Source organism: Thalassophryne amazonica, chromosome 16 (genome assembly GCF_902500255.1).
Source record: "Thalassophryne amazonica chromosome 16, fThaAma1.1, whole genome shotgun sequence".
NCBI lineage: Eukaryota > Metazoa > Chordata > Actinopteri > Batrachoidiformes > Batrachoididae > Thalassophryne > Thalassophryne amazonica.
The window spans coordinates 9,816,061-9,836,834 of NC_047118.1; the positions used below are offsets into that span (position 1 = coordinate 9,816,061).

The window sequence follows — 20,774 nt, forward strand, 5'->3', positions numbered from 1 at the left end:
ACATACTAAAAGTAAGTAAATAGTAGGGCATGATTCACACGTACTACAACAAACATGCAACAAATGTAGTTTTGTTGTGTTTTATAAATAAATTGTGTGTTTTATAAATTATAAATTATAAAGTGTTTTATAAATTGTCTATATTGAGATCTATCTATCTGTATCTGCATCAAATGTGCTGCCTCCATCGTACTGGTCCTTTGAGCCTGATGTTTAACAATGACATATGCACATACTGATGTATGCTGCAGATATTTCTATTTTGCAACTGCAAGAACGGTTCCTGTTGTATATTTGTACAATGCCTTTTATGTATGTCCACCATCTTTGAATATTCTGGGGAAGTTCTTCTTCAGTTACCAGGCTCCAGTTGCATCACTGACCAGTGTGGCATAGTCAGTTTACACACTGTGAAGGTAGTAGATCATCTGGGTACCGTTTGACTACTGCGAAATGCATACTGGGTATTCGGGTACCCCACTGGACTGTGACATACTGCTTTTTGCCTACTATGTAGTACTCTAGTATACATATAAGGATGTAGTTTTAGTTTTCGTCTTCTTTTTTTCTGTACAGCTTATTAATATTTGCCAGTCTGTTGGTGCAATACTGTTATTAAGTGGACAGGACCGTGTACTAGTACCTTCTCTTCAGTCCGACCACACATTTAAGTAACATTGAAACCTAGCAGTCAGAAATAAATCACCGTAATCATCACATCAACCTTTCTTTGAGGTGAATACTACGTACAATGCAGCACAAACTGGAATTGAGATGGAGTATGGACAGAGCTGCTCAACTGTCAAGTGTATACACCGGCACGACTTTAATGTTCTCGTATTGTGCCCTGTGCACAAGTACCGTATTAGGACTTGGATCAACGGGTACTCAATATAAAACCATTTGTTCTTAATACGGCCCCTTTAAACAGAATTTAAAAACAGTATTTGGGAGCAGGCCCGAGGTGCAAAATGCTGCTTATGGTATACTATGTTATCTACTCACCTGTCATAATAGCAATACCTTATTTTTAAAAATGTTTTTGAAAAAGATAATTAAGTAAAGGGACCTTATTTTGTGGCAACCACACTAAACATACATGTTGACTTGTCTAAATTTAATCTCTAATAAATTACACATTAATCCAAACCATGTGTACCCACAAAATGGCTATTAACCTGGCCTCAGTATACCAGTCACTTTCTGGAGGCCTATCCAGCTCCTAGGCTCATGATAAGAGGAGCAGAGAAAAGGCATGATGGCCTTTAAGGTAGGAACATGTCCAGGCCTAATGGCCCACAGAGCATCAGGACTTGTACCCCTTTCCATCATAAGTCAGGCGGGCTGCATAGTTTGTGTGTGGCCTTTGTCACAGGAAGGGAGGGCCTGGGGTTTGGTAAAGGGACAAGGTTGGAGCTCAAATGGGAACTGGGTTCAAGTCTTTAGTAAGGGGAAAAAATGATGGGGGTATATGTGGCCCGCAATGGCCCCGGAGCTGGGCGAAACAGTGCAGGGCCCAGGAATGGGGTCTGGATGAATGTGGGGGTGCCCACTAGGTGACGCAGAACCAGTGGATTAGTTGCCAGTGTGCACAGAGTTGGCGGGGTGAGGTGGCTGGGCAGGAAGCCTGTTGTCAGACTCTTGGTCAGCTGCTTCTGCAAAGCCAGTTTGGTCTAGAGAAGACAGGAGGGAGGGATGGCAAGAAGTGAGAGAAGAACACAATGAGGGGTAGAACATGTTTAGTGGGCGAACATGTTTTCTTAACTCGTGTTTGCAGATATAAGCACTTTCACACCAACATTTGAAGAACTACAGTATAAATGAGTTTACCTGGAGCTATCCCAAATAAGAACTCATTTCCTGAGGCGTGTCCCTAGTTGTAGTTTTCTCTGGCTGTCTCGTTTGAACCCTGCGTGATGTATGATCGTATGCATCATATTTTATCCCTTTAAGTGCCCGCCCTCAAACGAGACTGCGGTGCCCAATTTAAGTTTTAAATTTGAGGCCTGGGTTGCCTTTTTTGTGTTGCTAATCCTTGTGGGAATCGTATTGGGTGTCGTGAAGCTCATGTCTGACCCCTCAGAGATTTCTAAACTCAAAATGTGAACACGCCGGCTAGTGTGGCGACACTAAAACATGGGAAACAGAGGTTACTCGGTCACTAGATGTTGAACTAGCTCAGTTTTTCAGGGCCAAAGCAAAGGTTCCCTCCTTGGAGCAGAAACTTAAATGATTCAGAAAACATAATGGTTCTTAAACATAAAGTTCTTATATTCTTGAAAGCTTTCCTAGTTAATGTGGTGTGAAAGGCTGTATAGCTGCAGTACTCAGCTCGTGGAGGATCCTCCATGCCAAACAGCAAACTGATTTCATCTGTCAGATAATCAGATACTGCTGTGAAGACAGCGCAGTCACAATAGTAGAATACACTTAAGTCAAGGTAGCTGGGTTAAAAAATGCAAGCATTCACACAAAAGTTATTGATGTTAGAGGAGAAATCCAAGATTTTTCAACTTTGGCTCTATTTTTAGTTGGTTTTGGGTTCATCTTTCATTACAAGTTGACTGTTGATGAGTAACTCGTTCATACATATATATCTCTGTAGGGATCCTATCCAACCTGAGGCATTTTGAAGGACATTTTTACCTCATCAATGGAGACAGGAAGAGTTTGCGTTAACCCTATGGTCACATTAAATAAAAGCGACGGAGGCAAACCGATGATCTGCAGTTCATTTTCAATCAGAATGGCCATTTTGCAGCAATAAGAAACAACGGTAGCAACGCCGCCAGCTTGGTGATGAAAAGTCTTTTATTCAAATGCTAGGCGACGTGACGCACTGACTGCCAATCCAAGTAAAAAGACAACGTGAAGTCAGCTGGCTGCTTGTTCGAACAAAATAAACCAACATGGCAGAAAACACTCCAAAACAGCCGTATTTCTGTATAAATCTAATATGTTTGGCATGTTTCTCATATTTTGTCAAAGTGAGGAATAAACTCTTCTAAAAATGCCGTTTCCGCTGAAGTGATTTACAAGACATTTTACAGTGATGTTAGCATGCTAACTAGCGATACAGGGATGTCACTGTGAAAGACATTGAACTGAAACAAATCAAGAGAACTTGGGTTCCAGTCAGCCTAGCGCTTTGTGACCCCTGTCTGTGAAAAGCGCTATATAAATAAAGTTTACTTATTTACTTACTTACTTACTTACTAGGTTGAAAAAACATGGGGTTTCCCCTTTTAATGGATGATTTAGACAAACATTTATCCGTCATGATGTTGACAAGTGCACGCTGGCTCATGACACTGATCCTGTGGATGATGGTATCGCAACAATAGCAAAATAAACCTCAACAGAAACTCCACTATAAAGCAACAACATAATTTCCTGTTTCCATCATGAGAAACCACTGAACAATCGAAACAGTTACACGATTCAGAGATCTGGAAAATTTGGCCTCACAGATACAGTTATGATGTTTCATATTCCTGTGCTTGATTCATGCTGGTGTTACCACTGGCATAAAGGCCATGATTTTTTTTTTCTGCACTTACTCAAAAAAACTACTGAGACAAACATGAACAATTTTGAGGAAAATGTTGGACTTGACTGTTACATTTTTGTGCAAAATGGGATGAAGTTGCGACGGCGGTGAAATCGGTGATGAGACCTTCTTGTCAGTTGTTTAGTTCATCTTTATTTATAAGTGAAGTCTTTTGACATCGAGATCTCACTTTCAAGAGCAACCTGGGAAGAAATAAGCGATACAAAACACTCGGACAAACGAGTAAACAACACACATAATCCAGCACAATTAAAGACAAATACAAGGCCAAAGATACACAACAAGATAAAGAGCAAAATCAATCCAGGCAATTACCGACTACTGTAAAATCCATTAAACCACTCACAGGGATTTACAAACAAAATGGAAATTAGTTTTTTTAATTATTCCTTTTTAAAATCCATTTTTATGAGTTACATGGAATCCAAATAGTCCCCCAGATTTCTGTGTAGGCTCTCAGTTGTCCAGGTGGTTTCCATATTCCCCGGATTACTGTTAAATAGTGGATCTTTTTTGATTTATAACCTGGTGTCATGGTTACAGGGTTTAAAATTAAAGTATTGATATTAAATAAATTATTGTGATAGCGAGTCTTAAAATGTAAAGGTTTAACATTAAAATACAAATGTTTATGGGTTCTTACTGATAATCTACTACTACAAGCAACAGATTTGTCATTGTGTCCCACAGCAGCCTCTCCTCAAGGTTCTTGAAATGCAGCAACATCTCCACCTGGTGGACATTTACCATTAATGCAAGTACAATAGAATTACTGATTATATAAGGAGAGAGTCACACCTATAATGATGTTTAAAAAGACAGATTACTAACCAAGTACTGTGAAAAGGTTTCAGAAACGAGGGTGACTGACAAGAAACATTTCCCTCATACAGTGCTTATAGTTTTAAGGGAGCCTTTGACATTTTCCCACCTGGGTTACCAGGCATGTCTAATGACATTTTCACCTGTTCATTGGTGCCAACAAGCAGTTTATTGTGAATTTTTTTTTTTTTACCCCACAACTTCTAAAAAGAGTGCCCATCTTGAAAAAAAAAAAGTTGGACTTTACCTTCTGTGGAGTAGGTGCTGGGTCTTAAAGTACAAGGCCCTACTCGGCACTTGACCTGTTTGCACTTGTGGGACAGCCGCAACAGAAGAGGATGGCTAGACTAAGGTAAGGCTAATGTGTTGTTTTAAAATGTTTAGTGAGGTAAATGTGTACACCTTTAGCTTCACTTTGAAGCTTCTAATGACATTTTCACCTGTTCAGTGGTGACAAAAAGAGGTTTACTGTGAGTATTTTTTTTAACCTTTCCCCAGTCCAATAAAATTACATAGTCGGTTAGCCTGTGATGGTGTTTGTGCTGCAACAGAAGAGGATGGCTTGACTAAGGTAAGGCTAACTGTAAGATCTATTGTTTAAAAATGTTTATTGAGGTAAATGTGTGCACTTTTAGCTGGTTTCGGAAGCGGTTAATGCATCTGGCACTTTTAATGATGTATTAACCTATTCAATGGCAACATGAAACAGTTCATGGTGAGTTCTTTTTGCCTCATACAATAACATTAATTAGCCAGTTACCTTCTACCTGATAACATGGTGTTTGCATTATAAATAAATAAATGAAGTGCTTAAATTATTTTTAATTTTTGTCTCGAGTGAAAATACAACACACACACACATACACCATCTAAAAACAGCGCCTATGTTAGAATTAACTGGAAATCTCTCTTCAATCCCTGTGGAGGTGAAGCTGATTGGCTGACTGAGTTCTAATACAGTGCTAAGGACAAATATCTAATATTGCAAGGTTAAATCATTTGAAAAAGCAGTAATTGGGTAGCAGCACAGCAGATAATTATTATTAGTAAGGAACACAAAGTACCAAAATAAACCTTAGACCTAGTTTTGAGCCAGCTACAAGCTAATTGGGAATGCTTGCATGGACATCCATGGTGGCAACAGGTAAACTAGCTCGGAGCTGCTGTGTTCTCTCACCAAATGAATATGTAGAACCTGTCTCAACGACGCACCAGTAGCAAGTGACGTAATCCCAGATATCGAGTTTATATTGGCTACACCATGTGATGTCTCAAATGTTGAGTTGGTGATCAGCTCTGCCAAGCTATGATACTGGTTTACCAATGCACCTGACATCTGATAGCAAAAGTTGAACTATGTCCGATAGTAAGTCAGCGGACCATCGGCAAACGTCTAGCTCCGCCTGTACAATTTCACCCTTCGCTGAGCTTCATCGACATGTGTTGAAGTCAAGAAATTAGGCTCCCTGGAGGGAGCTTTCACCAGCATTTCACAGAGATCTTTGAGAATCTTCTATGTTGGCCAGCGTCAGCCACTTCACGTCATAGCGCGAACAGGCCCTTCAATTGTGTAGCTGTTTAGCCCATGAAGGCGTTTGTGTTTCAAATCAATAGTGGAACAATTAAAATCATTTTTGTCTCTAGTGATAAGATGAACCCCCAAACATCTAAAAATAGACTACAGGTTGAAAAATCCCAGAATGCATCTTTAAATCCCCTGAATTATAGGTTGTGTTCTGTACAACACAACCTTTTAATCTTGATCGTTTCATTTCAGCTCCATCGTGGTGGGTTAAACAGAAACATTGTGTCATCACCTAAATACTTTCCTGACTGTAGGTCTGAATATGATAAAAACATTTTTTAGCTAGAATTTCAATATACATTAGCTTCAACTAGCTGGAAATCACTGCCTAGGGCACCTAAATGAAATACCTCCATCCACAGGATTAGTAATCTGAGTTTAAACTCTTGTATTGATGTCACTACTTCTGAGTACCATGAACAAAACTATCCCTTTAACACATTTCTTGAGTATTTCTACTCAATCCCCTGCCCCTGGTCAGTCCTAAAGGTCAACCATCTGATGATTTCGCCCTCCAATCCAACCCCAGTCTGACCTGCAAGGAGAAGGAGGTGAGGTTGTAGTGGCTGGACGTTTTCTTCATGGCAGACACAGCAACACCTGCATAGCCACTCCATCTCACGTTCTGCAGGATGGAGAAGGAGGAGAAGGAGAAACAGGGAGGTGTGCATGACAGAAACAGAGAGGTGATTCATCTGAAGTGCTGATTCAGGCTGCCGCTGTCAGAGCTGGTTACTGGGGGTTGAGCAGGACTATTTTAGAACCTGTCTCGAGGGTCGGGGACTCTGAGTACAACAGTGTGCTTAACCTCTATGATAGTATAGACACAGTAGAACACTGCTTCACACAGACAAAAGAGCCCCTCGGCACTCTGCACGTCGTGTGAGATCGCCGTGTTTTCTAGCTGCATGTCTGTCAGGGTCAACTCTGTTAACTCTAACAGAGTTAATCTGAAATTGGTGTTTAAAAAGGCATTCGTTTACAAGCTGATCTGAATTTATTCCGGTGCCGCCACCTTGCATACTGTACGTTCAAGCATATCTGCTGCAAAGAAAATAGGCAATTACGTTTTGTTTGTCATGTGTGCATGCATATTTGTATGACGGTGTTTTGTTTGCGCCTCACTTACCGCTAAGCCGGAGCTTGTCTGCCTCTTGCTGTGGGGGGTAAATTTGGGTTTGGGGGGTTTTCCGGCCAGCCTATCCTTGTGCCTTCTGCTATTCATGTGCTGTGGAGACCAGCAGAAATACCATTAGCAGTCTAACAAGCATCTGTTGTAGCGCACTGGAACAACTTCAAATGTGATCTGCTGAATTAATAATGGTTACACATTCAGTTTGACTGGAGCACACAGAAATTACATCACATTACCGCCACACTATCTTCGGCTGTGGCTGCAGCACCAACATTACGTATACTTGGTGCTCCGAGCAGGCTGGTGGAAAACATGCAAGGCTGAAGCAGTCTGGTTTATGCATGCTAATATATCTTTGATCTTTCCCACATTGTTTCTTCTCAGACACAAAGTTTCCAAGACATATCCTTCATGCAGATAAAGAATTTATTAAATATCAAAGAAGATAAATTACTTTCCCCACACAGTTTGATGCTAGTGTTACCCTAACTTAAATGCTTGAGGCATTCCCAACTTACAAAAATAAGCAGTAAATAGATCCTTCACTTAAAAAAACCCCCATTGCAATCAGTTACCATCAGGTATCCGTTTAATGTGGAATTATAACTGCAGTTCGAATATACTGTGCACTTGCATCTTTCTTGCAGTGGCTTCATTCATATTGATGGAAATTAAACTGGTGCTAAAGGCACCTTTTTAAAGGCACATACCTCCACCAACAGATCACACAGAATAAGAGATACATTTTAGCAGGATTATGCAAAAATAAGTAAACAGTTTTTCTTTAAACCTAGTGAAAGGGTGAGTCATAGTCCAAGGAAGAAACCATTAACTTTTGGAGTGAATCAATTAAGGGGGTGGATCCAGCAATTTATTTTTTATTTTTTGCTTACATAAACATTACAAGATATAACATTTTTCAATATTTTTGTGAATTACTCAAAGGCAATGTAGATATTTGCACTCATACCTATTTTTTTTTTTACAAGAGCTCTGCATTATCAAGAGGTATTTGAGATATTATGCATTATCAGACAATTCTCTATACTCAGCTGTTTTTTTTTCATAATATACTGTGAAGATATGTGCATTGTGAAGACATAATGTAGAGATTAGCACTCTATGCATGCCTGTTTTTTCTCATAAAGGTCTGCACATTACCATGAAATAATGTAGATGTTAACACTCTACACATCATTTCCCCTTACAGATCTGTGCATTATGAAGATGTGATATAGATAAAAGAACTCTAGATATTCATAAAGCTATATGCATTGTGAAGAGATAATGCAGACAGTAGTACTCTACACATGCCTGTTTTTCATAAAGGTGCTGTGCATTATCAAGAGATAATATAGATATGAGCACTCTACATATGATTGTTGTTTTCAGAAATATCTGTGCATTATGAAGAGATAATGTAGAGATTAGTACTCTACACAAGCCTGTTTTTTCATAAAGAAGCTGTGCATTATCAAGAGCTAATATAGATATTAGCACTCTACATATGATTGTTTTTTTCAGAAATATCTGTGCATTATGAAGAGGTGATATAGATAAAAGAGCTCTAGATATTCATAAAGCTATATGCATTGAGAAGAGATAATGCAGTGATTAGTACTCTACACATGCCTGTTTTTCATAAAGGTGCTGTGCATTACCAAGAGATAATATATATATTAACACTCTACATGATTGTTTTTTTTTTTTTTAGAAATATCTGCATTATGAAGAGATAATGTCGAGATTAGTACTCTACACATGCCTGTTTTTCATAAAGGTGCTGTGCATTATCAAGAGAACATAGATATTAGCACTCTACATATGATTGTTTTTTTGAGAAATATTTGCATTATGAAGAGATAATGTAGAGATTAGTACTCTACACACACCTGTTTTTTCATAAAGGTGTTGTGCATTATCAAGAGAACATAGATATTAGTACTCTACATATAATTGTTTTTTTTTAGAAATATCTGTGCATTATGAAGAGATAATGTAGAGATTAGTACTCTACACATGCCTGTTTTTTCATAAAGGTGCTGTGCATTATCAAGAGATAATATAGATATCACCACTCTACATATGATTGATTTTTTTTTGAGAAATATCTGCATTATGAAGAGATAATGTAGATATGAGTACACATGCCTGTTTTTTCATGAAGGTGCTGTGCATTATCAAGAGATAATATAGATATTAGCACTCTACATATGATTGTTTTGTAGAAATATTTGTGCATATGAAGAGATAATGTAGAGATTAGCACTCTACATATGATTGGTTTTTTAAAGAAATATCTGTGCATTATGAAGAGATAATGCAGAGATTAGTACTGTACACATGCCTGTTTTTTCATGAAGGTGCTGTGCATTATCAAGAGATAATATAGATATTAGCACTCTACATATGATTGTTTTTTTCAGAAATTTCTGTCCATTATGAAGAGATAATGTAGAGATTAGTACTCTACACACCTGTTTTTTTTCATAAAGGTGCTGTGCATTATCAAGAGAACATAGATATTAGCACTCTACATATGATTGTTTTTTTTTTGAAATATCTGCATTATGAAGAGATAATGTAGAGATTAGTACTCTACACATACCTGTTTTTCATAAAGGTGCTGTACATTATCAAGAGATAATATAGATATTAACACTCTACGTATGATTGGTTTTTCAGAAATATCTGTGCATTATGAAGAGGTGATATAGATAAAAGAGCTCTAGATATTCATAAAGCTATATGCACTGAGAAGATATAATGCAGAGATTAGTACTCTACACATGCCTGTTTTTCATAAAGGTGCTGTGCATTATCAAGAGATAATATAGATATTAACACTCTACGTATGATTGTTTTTTCAGAAATATCTGTGCATTATGAAGAGATAATGTAGAGATTAGTACTCTACACACCTGTTTTTCTCATAAAGGTGCTGTGCATTATCAAGAGAATATAGATATTAGCACTCTACATATGATTGTTTTTTTTGAGAAATATCTGTGCATTATGAAGAGATAATGTAGAGATTAGTACTCTACACAATGTTATGTGTTGACGCGGGTTGAGGAGCGAACCTGTGTCTGATGGAACCCAGCGCTAAAATAACCAGAAAGCGGTTCCAATAACAAAAACAATTTATTTATTCACCCTCTGGTGCATAATAAAGTGAAAAAACTAAAATAGCGTCATTATGGTGGAGTGAAGGCTGGCACGCTCTCCAGTGCCCAAAAGGATCGAAGCCCGGCGCTTCTGGACTCACAATCACCGCCAAACACCCCCCAGGTGGACACGACAAACCGACTCTCTGCGAAGGATAGAAGAGGTGAGGTAAGTCAGCAGTTACAACTAATATCCTTCAAAAGACACACACCATCAGCAACACATTCAGGTCTGTATTTTAAGCTTTATGCAAATGAGCAGCTTCTCACAACAGGTGGAGGATCACTTATCCGCACGCCACAGCAGTGAGAAGCGAGCTGCACAATTCTCATCACAATTCAAATCTACTGCGTAACAAATACCAAGTTACTATCAACAAGTAGTCAAACAATTAATCACCTCTGATGTGTGCTGACAGCATGTGTCCCTCACCCTTCCTGCTTCACAGGCTCGATGTGTCAAACCCAGGCGCGGTCCTCAGCGTCTCACAAACGAACATCACAAGGTCGAGTTCCCGGCAATTCTGCTTGAATCACACATGACTTAAATGCAGAATGCCATCCAATTATCTGCTTCAGCTGAAAGTCTTTAAGGCTGCACGTGAGCACCATTCACAGGTGCTGCACATGATGTTGATGAGGGTGAAGGACTCTTCAGCCAGCACCTTCTCCACAGACAAATCAGTTTTCATGCCACCTAGAGAGCAAAGAAAAGAAAAGAACACCAAAATGTCCAGCCACACCCCCCAACACACAACACACAAGCCTGTTTTTTCATAAAGAAGCTGTGCATTATCAAGAGAATATAGATATTAGCACTCTACATATGATTGTTTTTTTCAGAAATATCTGTGCATTATGAAGAGGTGATATAGATAAAAGAGCTCTAGATATTCATAAAGCTATATGCATTGAGAAGAGATAATGCAGAGATTAGTACTCTACACATGCCTGTTTTTCATAAAGGTGCTGTGCATTACCAAGAGATAATATATATATTAACACTCTACATATGGTTGTTTTTTTCAGAAATATCTGTACATTATGAAGAGATAATGTAGAGATAAGTACTCCACACACCTGTTTTTTCATAAAGGTGCTGTTCATTATCAAGAGAACATAGATATTAGCACTCTACATATGATTGTTTTTTTTTTTTTTTAGAAATATCTGTGCATTATGAAGAGATAATGTAGAGATTAGTACTCTACACATGCCTGTTTTTTCATAAAGGTGCTGTGCATTATCAAGAGATAATATAGATATCAGCACTCTACATATGATTGAATTTTTGAGAAATATCTGCATTATGAAGAGATAATGTAGATATGAGTACACATGCCTGTTTTTTCATAAAGGTGCTGTGTATTATCAAGAGATAATATAGATATTAGCACTCTACATATGATTGTTTTTTTTTTTTAGAAATATCTGTGCATTATGAAGAGATAATGTAGAGATTAGTACTCTACACAAGCCTGTTTTTTCATAAAGAAGCTGTGCATTATCAAGAGAATATAGATATTAGCACTCTACATATGATTGTTTTTTTCAGAAATATCTGTGCATTATGAAGAGGTGATATAGATAAAAGAGCTCTAGATATTCATAAAGCTATATGCATTGAGAAGAGATAATGCAGAGATTAGTACTCTACACATGCCTGTTTTTCATAAAGGTGCTGTGCATTACCAAGAGATAATATATATATATTAACACTCTACATATGATTGTTTTTTTCAGAAATATATGTGCATTATGAAGAGATAATGTAGAGATTAGTACTCCACATACCTGTTTTTTCATAAAGGTGCTGTTCATTATCAAGAGAACATAGATATTAGCACTCTACATATGACTGTTTTTTTTTTTTAAATATCTGTGCATTATGAAGAGATAATGTAGAGATTAGTACTCTACACATGCCTGTTTTTTCATAAAGGTGCTGTGCATTATCAAGAGATAATATAGATATCAGCACTCTACATATGATTGATTTTTTTTGAGAAATATTTGCATTATGAAGAGATAATGTAGATATGAGTACACATGCCTGTTTTTTCATAAAGGTGCCGTGCATTATCAAGAGATAATATAGATATTAGCATTCTACATATGATTGATTTTTTTCAGAAATATCTGTGCATTATGAAGAGATAATGTAGAGATTAGTACTCTAAACATGCTTGTTTTTTCATGAAGGTGCTGTGCATTATCAAGACATAATATAGATATTAGCACTCTACATATGATTGATTTTTTTGAGAAATATCTGTATTATGAAGAGATAATGTCGAGATTAGTACTCTACACATGCCTGTTTTTCATAAAGGTACTGTGCATTATCAAGAGAACATAGATATTAGCACTCTACATATGATTGTTTTTTGAGAAATATTTGCATTATGAAGAGATAATGTAGAGATTAGTACTCTACACACACCTGTTTTTTTCATAAAGGTGTTGTGCATTATCAAGAGAACATAGATATTAGTACTCTACTCTAAACATGCTTGTTTTTTCATGAAGGTGCTGTGCATTATCAAGACATAATATAGATATTAGCACTCTACATATGATTGATTTTTTTGATAAATATCTGTGCATTATGAAGAGATAATGTAGAGATTAGTACTCTACACATGCCTGTTTTTTCATAAAGGTGCTGTGCATTATCAAGAGATAATATAGATATCACCACTCTACATATGATTGATTTTTTTGAGAAATATCTGCATTATGAAGAGATAATGTACATATGAGTACACATGCCTGTTTTTTCATGAAGGTGCTGTGCATTATCAAGAGATAATATAGATATTAGCACTCTACATATGATTGTTTTTTAGAAATATTTGTGCATTATCAAGAGATAATATAGATATTAGCACTCTACATATGATTGGTTTTTTAAAGAAATATCTGTGCATTATGAAGAGATAATACAGAGATTAGTACTCTACACATGCCTGTTTTTTCATGAAGGTGCTGTGCATTATGAAGAGATAATATAGATATTAGCACTCTACATATGATTGTTTTTTTCAGAAATATCTGTGCATTATGAAGAGATAATGTAGAGATTGGTACTCTACACACCTGTTTTTTCATAAAGGTGCTGTGCATTATCAAGAGAACAGATATTAGCACTCTACATAAAGAAATATCTGTGCATTATGAAGAGATAATGTAGATATGAGTACACATGCCTGTTTTTTCATAAAGGTGCTGTGTATTATCAAGAGATAATATAAATATTAGCACTCTACATATGATTGGTTTTTTAAAGAAATATCTGTGCATTATGAAGAGATAATGCAGAGATTAGTACTGTACACATGCCTATTTTTTCATGAAGGTGCTGTGCATTATCAAGAGATAATATAGATATTAGCACTCTACATATGATTTTTTTTTTCAGAAATATCTGTACATTATGAAGAGATAATGTAGAGATTAGTACTATACACACCTGTTTTTTTTTCATAAAGGTGCTGTGCATTATCAAGAGAACATAGATATTAGCACTCTACATATGATTGTTTTTTTTTTTTTTTTAGAAATATCTGCATTGTGAAGAGATAATGTAGAGATTAGTACTCTACACATGCCTGTTTTTCATAAAGGTGCTGTACATTATCAAGAGATAATATAGATATTAACACTCTATGTATGATTGGTTTTTCAGAAATATCTGTGCATTATGAAGAGATAATGTAGAGATTAGTACTCTACACACCTGTTTTTTCATAAAGGTGCTGTGCATTATCAAGAGAATATAGATATTAGCACTCTACATATGATTGTTTTTTTTTTTAGAAATATCTGTGCATTATGAAGAGATAATGTAGAGATTAGTACTCTACACAAGCGTGTTTTTTCATAAAGAAGCTGTGCATTATCAAGAGAATATAGATATTAGCACTTTACATATGATTGTTTTTTTCAGAAATATCTGTGCATTATGAAGAGGTGATATAGATAAAAGAGCTCTAGATATTCATAAAGCTATATGCACTGAGAAGAGATAATGCAGAGATTAGTACTCTACACATGCCTGTTTTTCATAAAGGTGCTGTGCATTATCAAGAGATAATATAGATATTAACACTCTACATATGATTGTTTTTTTCAGAAATATCTGTGCATTATGAAGAGATAATGTAGAGATTAGTACTCCACACACCTGTTTTTCCATAAAGGTGCTGTTCATTATCAAGAGAACATAGATATTCGCACTCTACATATGATTGGTTTTTTTGAGAAATATCTGTGCATTATGAAGAGATAATGCAGCGATATTACAGCCACAGGTGTTGATTGTAAGACCTTTTTTTTCAACATGTAGTGTGCCGAATAAATAAATAAATTAATTCATTCCCCCATAAAGATCTGTACATTATCAAGAGGTAATATAACTATTAGCCCTCTACATATGCCTGATTTTATTTTGTCTGTGCATTATGAAGAGATAATGGGGAGATTAACAGACTACACATGCACATTTTTACCCATAAAGATCTGTGCATTACATTGGTCAGCACAGTTTTTCTTGCATGGAGTTTTTCAACAGATTTTGGGTAATTTGGGAGCGCTGAATCCAAATCTGGTGTTTGTTTTTGCCAATCACATCACGTTTTTGAGATACACGTTTTTTGGGAGTTAGGTGGTCTGCAAGACTGTTTTTTATTAGTTAAATGGTCCTCAGTTTGAAAAAAGTTCAGGAGACACTGATTTAAAGCAAAATCAATCAATCAATCAATTTTTTTTATATAGCGCCAAATCACAACAAACAGTTGCCCCAAGGCGCTTTATATTGTAAGGCAAGGCCATACAATAATTATGTAAAACCCCAACGGTCAAAACGACTCCCTGTGAGCAAGCACTTGGCGACAGTGAGAAGGAAAAACTCCCTTTTAACAGGAAGAAACCTCCAGCAGAACCAGGCTCAGGGAGGGGCAGTCTTCTGCTGGGACTGGTTGGGGCTGAGGGAGAGAACCAGGAAAAAGACATGCTGTGGAGGGGAGCAGAGATCGATCACTAATGATTAAATGCAGAGTGGTGCATTCAGAGCAAAAAGAGAAAGAAACAGTGCAGAAACAACTTTGAGAGCCCCCCAAAAAAGTTTTTTAGGATGGAATATTTTCTGCAATATCATTTTATCATGAGATGATGAGGAATACTGATAGTATGTAAATTTATGAAAACATAATTTTCATTAATGGCGGCCAAAGGGTCAGTGCACTTGCTTTCAAAACAGAAGGTTCCCAGTTCAAGACCACCTGTGGCCATTCTCCATGTAATGTGGTGTTGTCAGGAAGAGCATCCTGTGTAAAACTTGTGCCAAATCAACATGCAGAAGTGTGTCAGATCTGCTGTGGTGACCCCTGAGCATAAAGGAGATAGAGGGAAAAGCCTAAAGAACCTACCATATTTTCCATAATATATATAATTTTTTTTTTAAACTAGTATGGGAGACCCTGCAACTTATACTCCAGTGCATCTTATATACTAAGAAATATATGCCTAAGAAAAAGAACACAACAATGGACAAAAATCTCATTTTCTCATCATCGCATTTTTTGACAGGTGCATCTTATACTTTGGAAAATGCAAAAACCTCAACTGCAGACAGACACCACACAAAGTTCTACTTACATGATAAATTCTACAACAAATAAGTATGACACATTTCATGTCTTGCTTGAAACAATTACATGCTGTCATGTGTACAGTGGAACCAAAGTAGGTAGTTTAGTGGATACGGAGCTGGCCTGCCAATCTGTGGACCTGGGTTTGAATCTCGTTGATGCTAACTGTTGTATCCTTGGACAAAACACTTAATCCACATTCTCTCAGTACACCCAGCTGTAAATGGGTACCAGCTTTGACTGGGGAAGTAGTCTTCGCTGGATTAGCATCCTGTCGAGGGTGAGTCTGAGACTCTCATCCACTCCACTCTGGTGCTTATCTGGAGATAAGCACCAGTGCCAACGGGCCTGTATAGGACTTATGTCTATAGGAACCAAAGTGCAATCCTTCAAAATTAGCATGTTTTATTCCCTGCCGGCCATGCTGGAATGGGAGATATAGACTCTTGCTCCATGTGTCTGCATCCGTTCATCGTATATTTCTTTCAGTGCTGTAACTTATGAACGCAGTATCCAATTTTTTCCAAAGTAATGACTAATCACTGTTTCCTCACTCTATGAACGTTTGGCCCTTCTATCAGTCAGGATTTTTACAGCATCCACTTCAAAATCTCTGGACTCTGCACATCATGTCATTGTTGATCAACATCAGTAACCTCTGTCCTGGATTCTAAAATTTGTATGCATGATCATGTTCTAGGTTTCCCAGTTCTATGAGCTTTTGGGCCATATACTGTAGCTTCACGCTCCTTCTGTGTATGTGTGCACCTGTCCTTTACTGGATTATGAGTGTGAGATATACTACATCGATATTTCAGTTAGTCCCAGTGATGCTCAGCTATGAGATGTCTTGCATCATGCTCCTACATCACAGGACCCCTGCTGGACCCCTGCAGTTTGCCTACTGTGCAAACAGTCAGCATGGGACTGAATTACATTCTGTGGCACCTGGAGTCTGCAGGGACACATGTGAGGATCTTGTTTGTGGACTTCAGCTCACACAATCATCCCCAACATTCTCCACAAAAAAAAAAAAAAAAAAATCTCCAACCTCTGTACCAGCTCCCACCTGTCAGTGCATCTCCAACTTCCTGATGGACAGGACACAGCAGGTGAGGCTGGGAAGCATCACATCCAACACATGGACAATCAGCACTGGCACCCCTCAGAGGTGTGTGCTCTCCCAACAGCTCTTCTCCCGCTATACAAACGACTGCACCTCAGGGGCCCCCTTCTGTTAAATGTCTGAAGTTTGCAGATAACACCACCATCATTGGACTCATCCAGGATGGCGATGAGGCTGCATACAGACATGAGGTAGAACAGTTAGTCCTCTGATGTGGTCAGAACAACCTGGAGCTGAACCCACTCAAGACTGTGGAGACAATAATGGACTTCAGGAGGAATCCACCATCACCCCCCCCCCCCCCATCCTCAACAACACTGCGTCCACTGTGGACACTTTCCAATTCCTGGGATCTACCATCTCCAAAGATCTGAAGTGGACCTCCCACATAGACTTCATCAGGAAAAAGGCACAGCAGAGGATGTACTTCCTCAGACACCTCAGGAAGTTCAATCTGCCCCAGGAACTACTTATCACCCTTTACACATCCATCATCCAGTCTATCTTGTGCATCTCCATCTCTGTTTGGTTTCCCTCTGCTCCAAACATGACAGACACAGACCTCAATCAACTGTCAGGTCTGCAGAAAAAAATCATTGGCGTCAGCCTGCCCTCTATCCAGGACCTATACTGGTGCCGGACCAGGAAGTGAGCTGGTAACATCTCTGCAAACCCCTCACACCCTGGACACACAGTTTAAACTCCTCCCCTCTGGTCAATGTTACAAAGCTCTGTATGTCGGAACAACCAGACACAGGAACAGTTTCTTTCCACAGACCGTCACACTGATGAACAACTTAACCTGCCAAAAAACTCACTAATTCATGTACCTCATGTACAACTTCAATCTGTTTGTTTCTCCTTTTTACACACATTTTTTCACCACATTTTATTTGCACATTTTTTATTTGTGAATTATTCAGTGTTTAGTGTATTTATACATGCTTGTACAGAGAGAGTGCAGCTCAAACCGGAGTCTGTTTCCTTGTATACTTTGAGGATACTTGGAGAATAAAGGCTATTTCAAGTCTTATTTTTTTTCTGATTCAAATTTTTGCCTCCTAAACCAATTTATTTGGTCAAAATGTTCAGAACAGTTTCAAACAAAGAAATTTGTTATGAATTTATGGAACGCTGGTGGCGAGCTTCAGTTTTGCTAGCCTCACCTGGCTGAGCTGGGTCTCAGAGTTGACAAAGATCTCACACACTTCACACTGGAAGTTCTTGCTGGGAACTCTGATGCTGCCTTTGTTTCCCAGCCGTTTGCTCTTACAGCCTGCGCGCCCTCTCACCACTTTGCCCCTGCGCCGCGGCAGGACTCTGTGACCCTCCAGTATCAGCTTGTGCTTTGTACCTAGTGGAAAAAGTTATGGAGTTTGCAGGTTTGTCTCCGGAAACACGTTAATCAGCGAATACATTTGAAAAGGAAGCCCTTCACACTCGGGTCTCACCGCTGTTGTGTGCTTCCAGTTGAGAGACGGAGTTGACCGTGACCTTACAGACAGGACAGTGCAGGTGAGCTTTGGTCTTTTTGGTGTCCCGACCCTCATCGGCATGGTGCTCCCTGTTTGTGCTGGAGGTATCCGCATAATTGCCTGAATTGGTGGCTGGGCCCGGAGCTTCGGCAGCCTCGGGGACTTTGGGGTTACTGGTGTCCGACGCAGTCTCAGACAGCTGTGAGGAGGGGGAAATCTGAGGAAGCGAAAGTGTGACCAACTCCACAGAGGAAACCTCAGACACTGGTGTCAGCATCACTGAGCTCCTGGGACTCTCTTCGAGCTTCTCCTCCAGGTTCACTGATTCTAGATCAGACTGCAGACCTGTAGAAGGCAGCATCAGAAGCAAACAGTCAGCAGTAAACCTTCAGAGATGATCAGGGATGTTGCATCCACTCAGTAAGCTCACTGTCTGCAGAAACAAAGAAAAATTAAACTTTCACAATGAACATTTTAGTGTAGAAATCACAAATGCAATGCATAAGGCAAAAAAGAAGTGTTTGAATTAAATCAAATGACACAAAAGTAAACCAATGTTAAACAAATTAAACAATTTACCAAAGCCAAACACAAAAAGTCACCACAAAATAGGAGGACACTTACTAAAGTGCATAACTCTGCCGAGGCACAAAATGTCCTTTCTTGCAACCTTTTACAATGCCCTGGTGACCTCCATGTTTTTGCACATCAAACCAAAAATTTTATACTTTCAATTTAACATCAGAACAACGTTTTCACCAACTTTTGTTAAACCTGGTTTATAAAGTTTTCTCTTATTGTGCACTTTTTCTGTTGTGTATTCGTAGAGATAACTGATTCTTAAATCCAGAGTAAAGATTTGTGTTCTAACTTACAATCATCTTATAGTTTGTTGTATTACCTCTCACCTCAGTCAGTCACATTATCGATGGGGAGCTCTTGGGGAGTTCCCACAGTGTCAGACTCTACTGCTGACGAGGATGTTAAATGTTAATTGGATGATGAAGTTGAAGTTAAGGTGGATTAGACTGTGTGATTATTACGCTGAGCAAAGCATTAGTTCAGGCAGGGCATGAGGTCAAGCCCAGGTCATCTCTCATCATCAGCACTTCTCAGCTAGTGGCTCAGCTGATTACCTGCTATCAGCTCATTGGCTAAGTCATTTGGGGTGCCCAGTTTAATTGGCTTTAACCTGCCCACGCGGTGCCACTCTGCTGATGTGCAAACCGGTTTGCAACCTGCGTCCACCCCAGTCAGTTCTTTTAGCTTCTCCCTTTTTCATTTGGGGTCACCACAGCAGTGCCGATATGGATCTGCATGTTGATTTGGCACACGTTTTACACTGGATGCCCTTCCTGATGCACCTCCACCTTATATGGAGAATCAGCAGGTGGTCTTGAACCAGGGACCTTCTGGTTTGGTCTGCTTGTTGACACCCAACTCCTTCTTTCATACTGGGTCTAACTTAATCAATGTCATGTTTGTTGTCATTGATGCTGGTTTGTTCTGTTCCCCAGTAGGGGGCAGAGCAGGGGGTGGGTGTCCTGCCTTAGGATTTTCATGTATGCACATGGAAAGGCAGGAAGGTCCCAGAAAAGCTCCATGCCACCAGTGAAAATAAAAATATTCTTATTTTGAGGAAAATGGTCCAGAGTGAATTTCTGTTCTGCTCTCTCTCAAAGATTCTGGCTGGCTGAGGTCCTGGTGCAGAGACTGACTGACTCACTTATGGTACTCACTCAATATGTGCGCTTCAAAGGTCAGGAAGAGCCTGAACACTCTCTTTGGATCTATGTGGGGAATGCTTATGAGCCTCGGCACAGAAAGAATTGGGAATTGGGAATAGGTGTGGGATGCAGTATCATGCCTGGGATTGTTCATGCATAGCGATGAGTGCAGTCTAGGTATACTGGAACTTTTGAAGTGAAGAACTTGCTTTACAGGATGTGGGGCATTTATTTATTTATTTGTGTGTGTGTGTGTGGGGGGGGGGGGGACTTTCCTCAGGGATCGGTTGAGATAGTGGGAATCTGCTATTTCACTGACTGGTCTGGAATGAACACAGTCACTAACTTACTAATGCAGCCTGTTTTACTTGGACTCCAGTCTTCGGGTTGTCTGTCATTGTTAACCCTCGACTTTAAGTACGTAAGTAAGTAAGTAAACTTTATTTATGTAGCACTTTTCACAGACCAGGGTCACAAAGTGCTTCACATGATAAAATCAATAAATACAAAATAAC

At 38.7% G+C, this 20,774-nt stretch overlaps 1 protein-coding gene and 1 long non-coding RNA gene across 5 annotated transcripts in view; one reads left to right on the forward strand and one right to left on the reverse strand.

Annotated features, from left to right (window-relative positions):
- LOC117527550 overlaps positions 1-20,774 on the forward strand; it is a 250,767-nt gene that overhangs the window by 3,895 nt on the left and 226,098 nt on the right. The window lies entirely within an intron of this gene.
- Positions 1,045-20,774, reverse strand: part of znf385c (zinc finger protein 385C) — a 453,093-nt gene continuing 433,363 nt past the window's right edge. For all 4 annotated transcript variants that reach the window (XM_034189945.1, XM_034189946.1, XM_034189947.1 and 1 more), the window contains 5 exons: positions 18,509-18,877; positions 18,224-18,411; positions 7,108-7,206; positions 6,514-6,603; positions 1,045-1,673 (listed from right to left, as the gene is read on the reverse strand). In XM_034189945.1, coding sequence (XP_034045836.1) covers positions 1,443-1,673; positions 6,514-6,603; positions 7,108-7,206; positions 18,224-18,411; positions 18,509-18,877 — 977 coding nt within the window. In that variant the 3' untranslated portion in view covers positions 1,045-1,442. The remainder of the gene's footprint in view (positions 1,674-6,513; positions 6,604-7,107; positions 7,207-18,223; positions 18,412-18,508; positions 18,878-20,774) is intronic.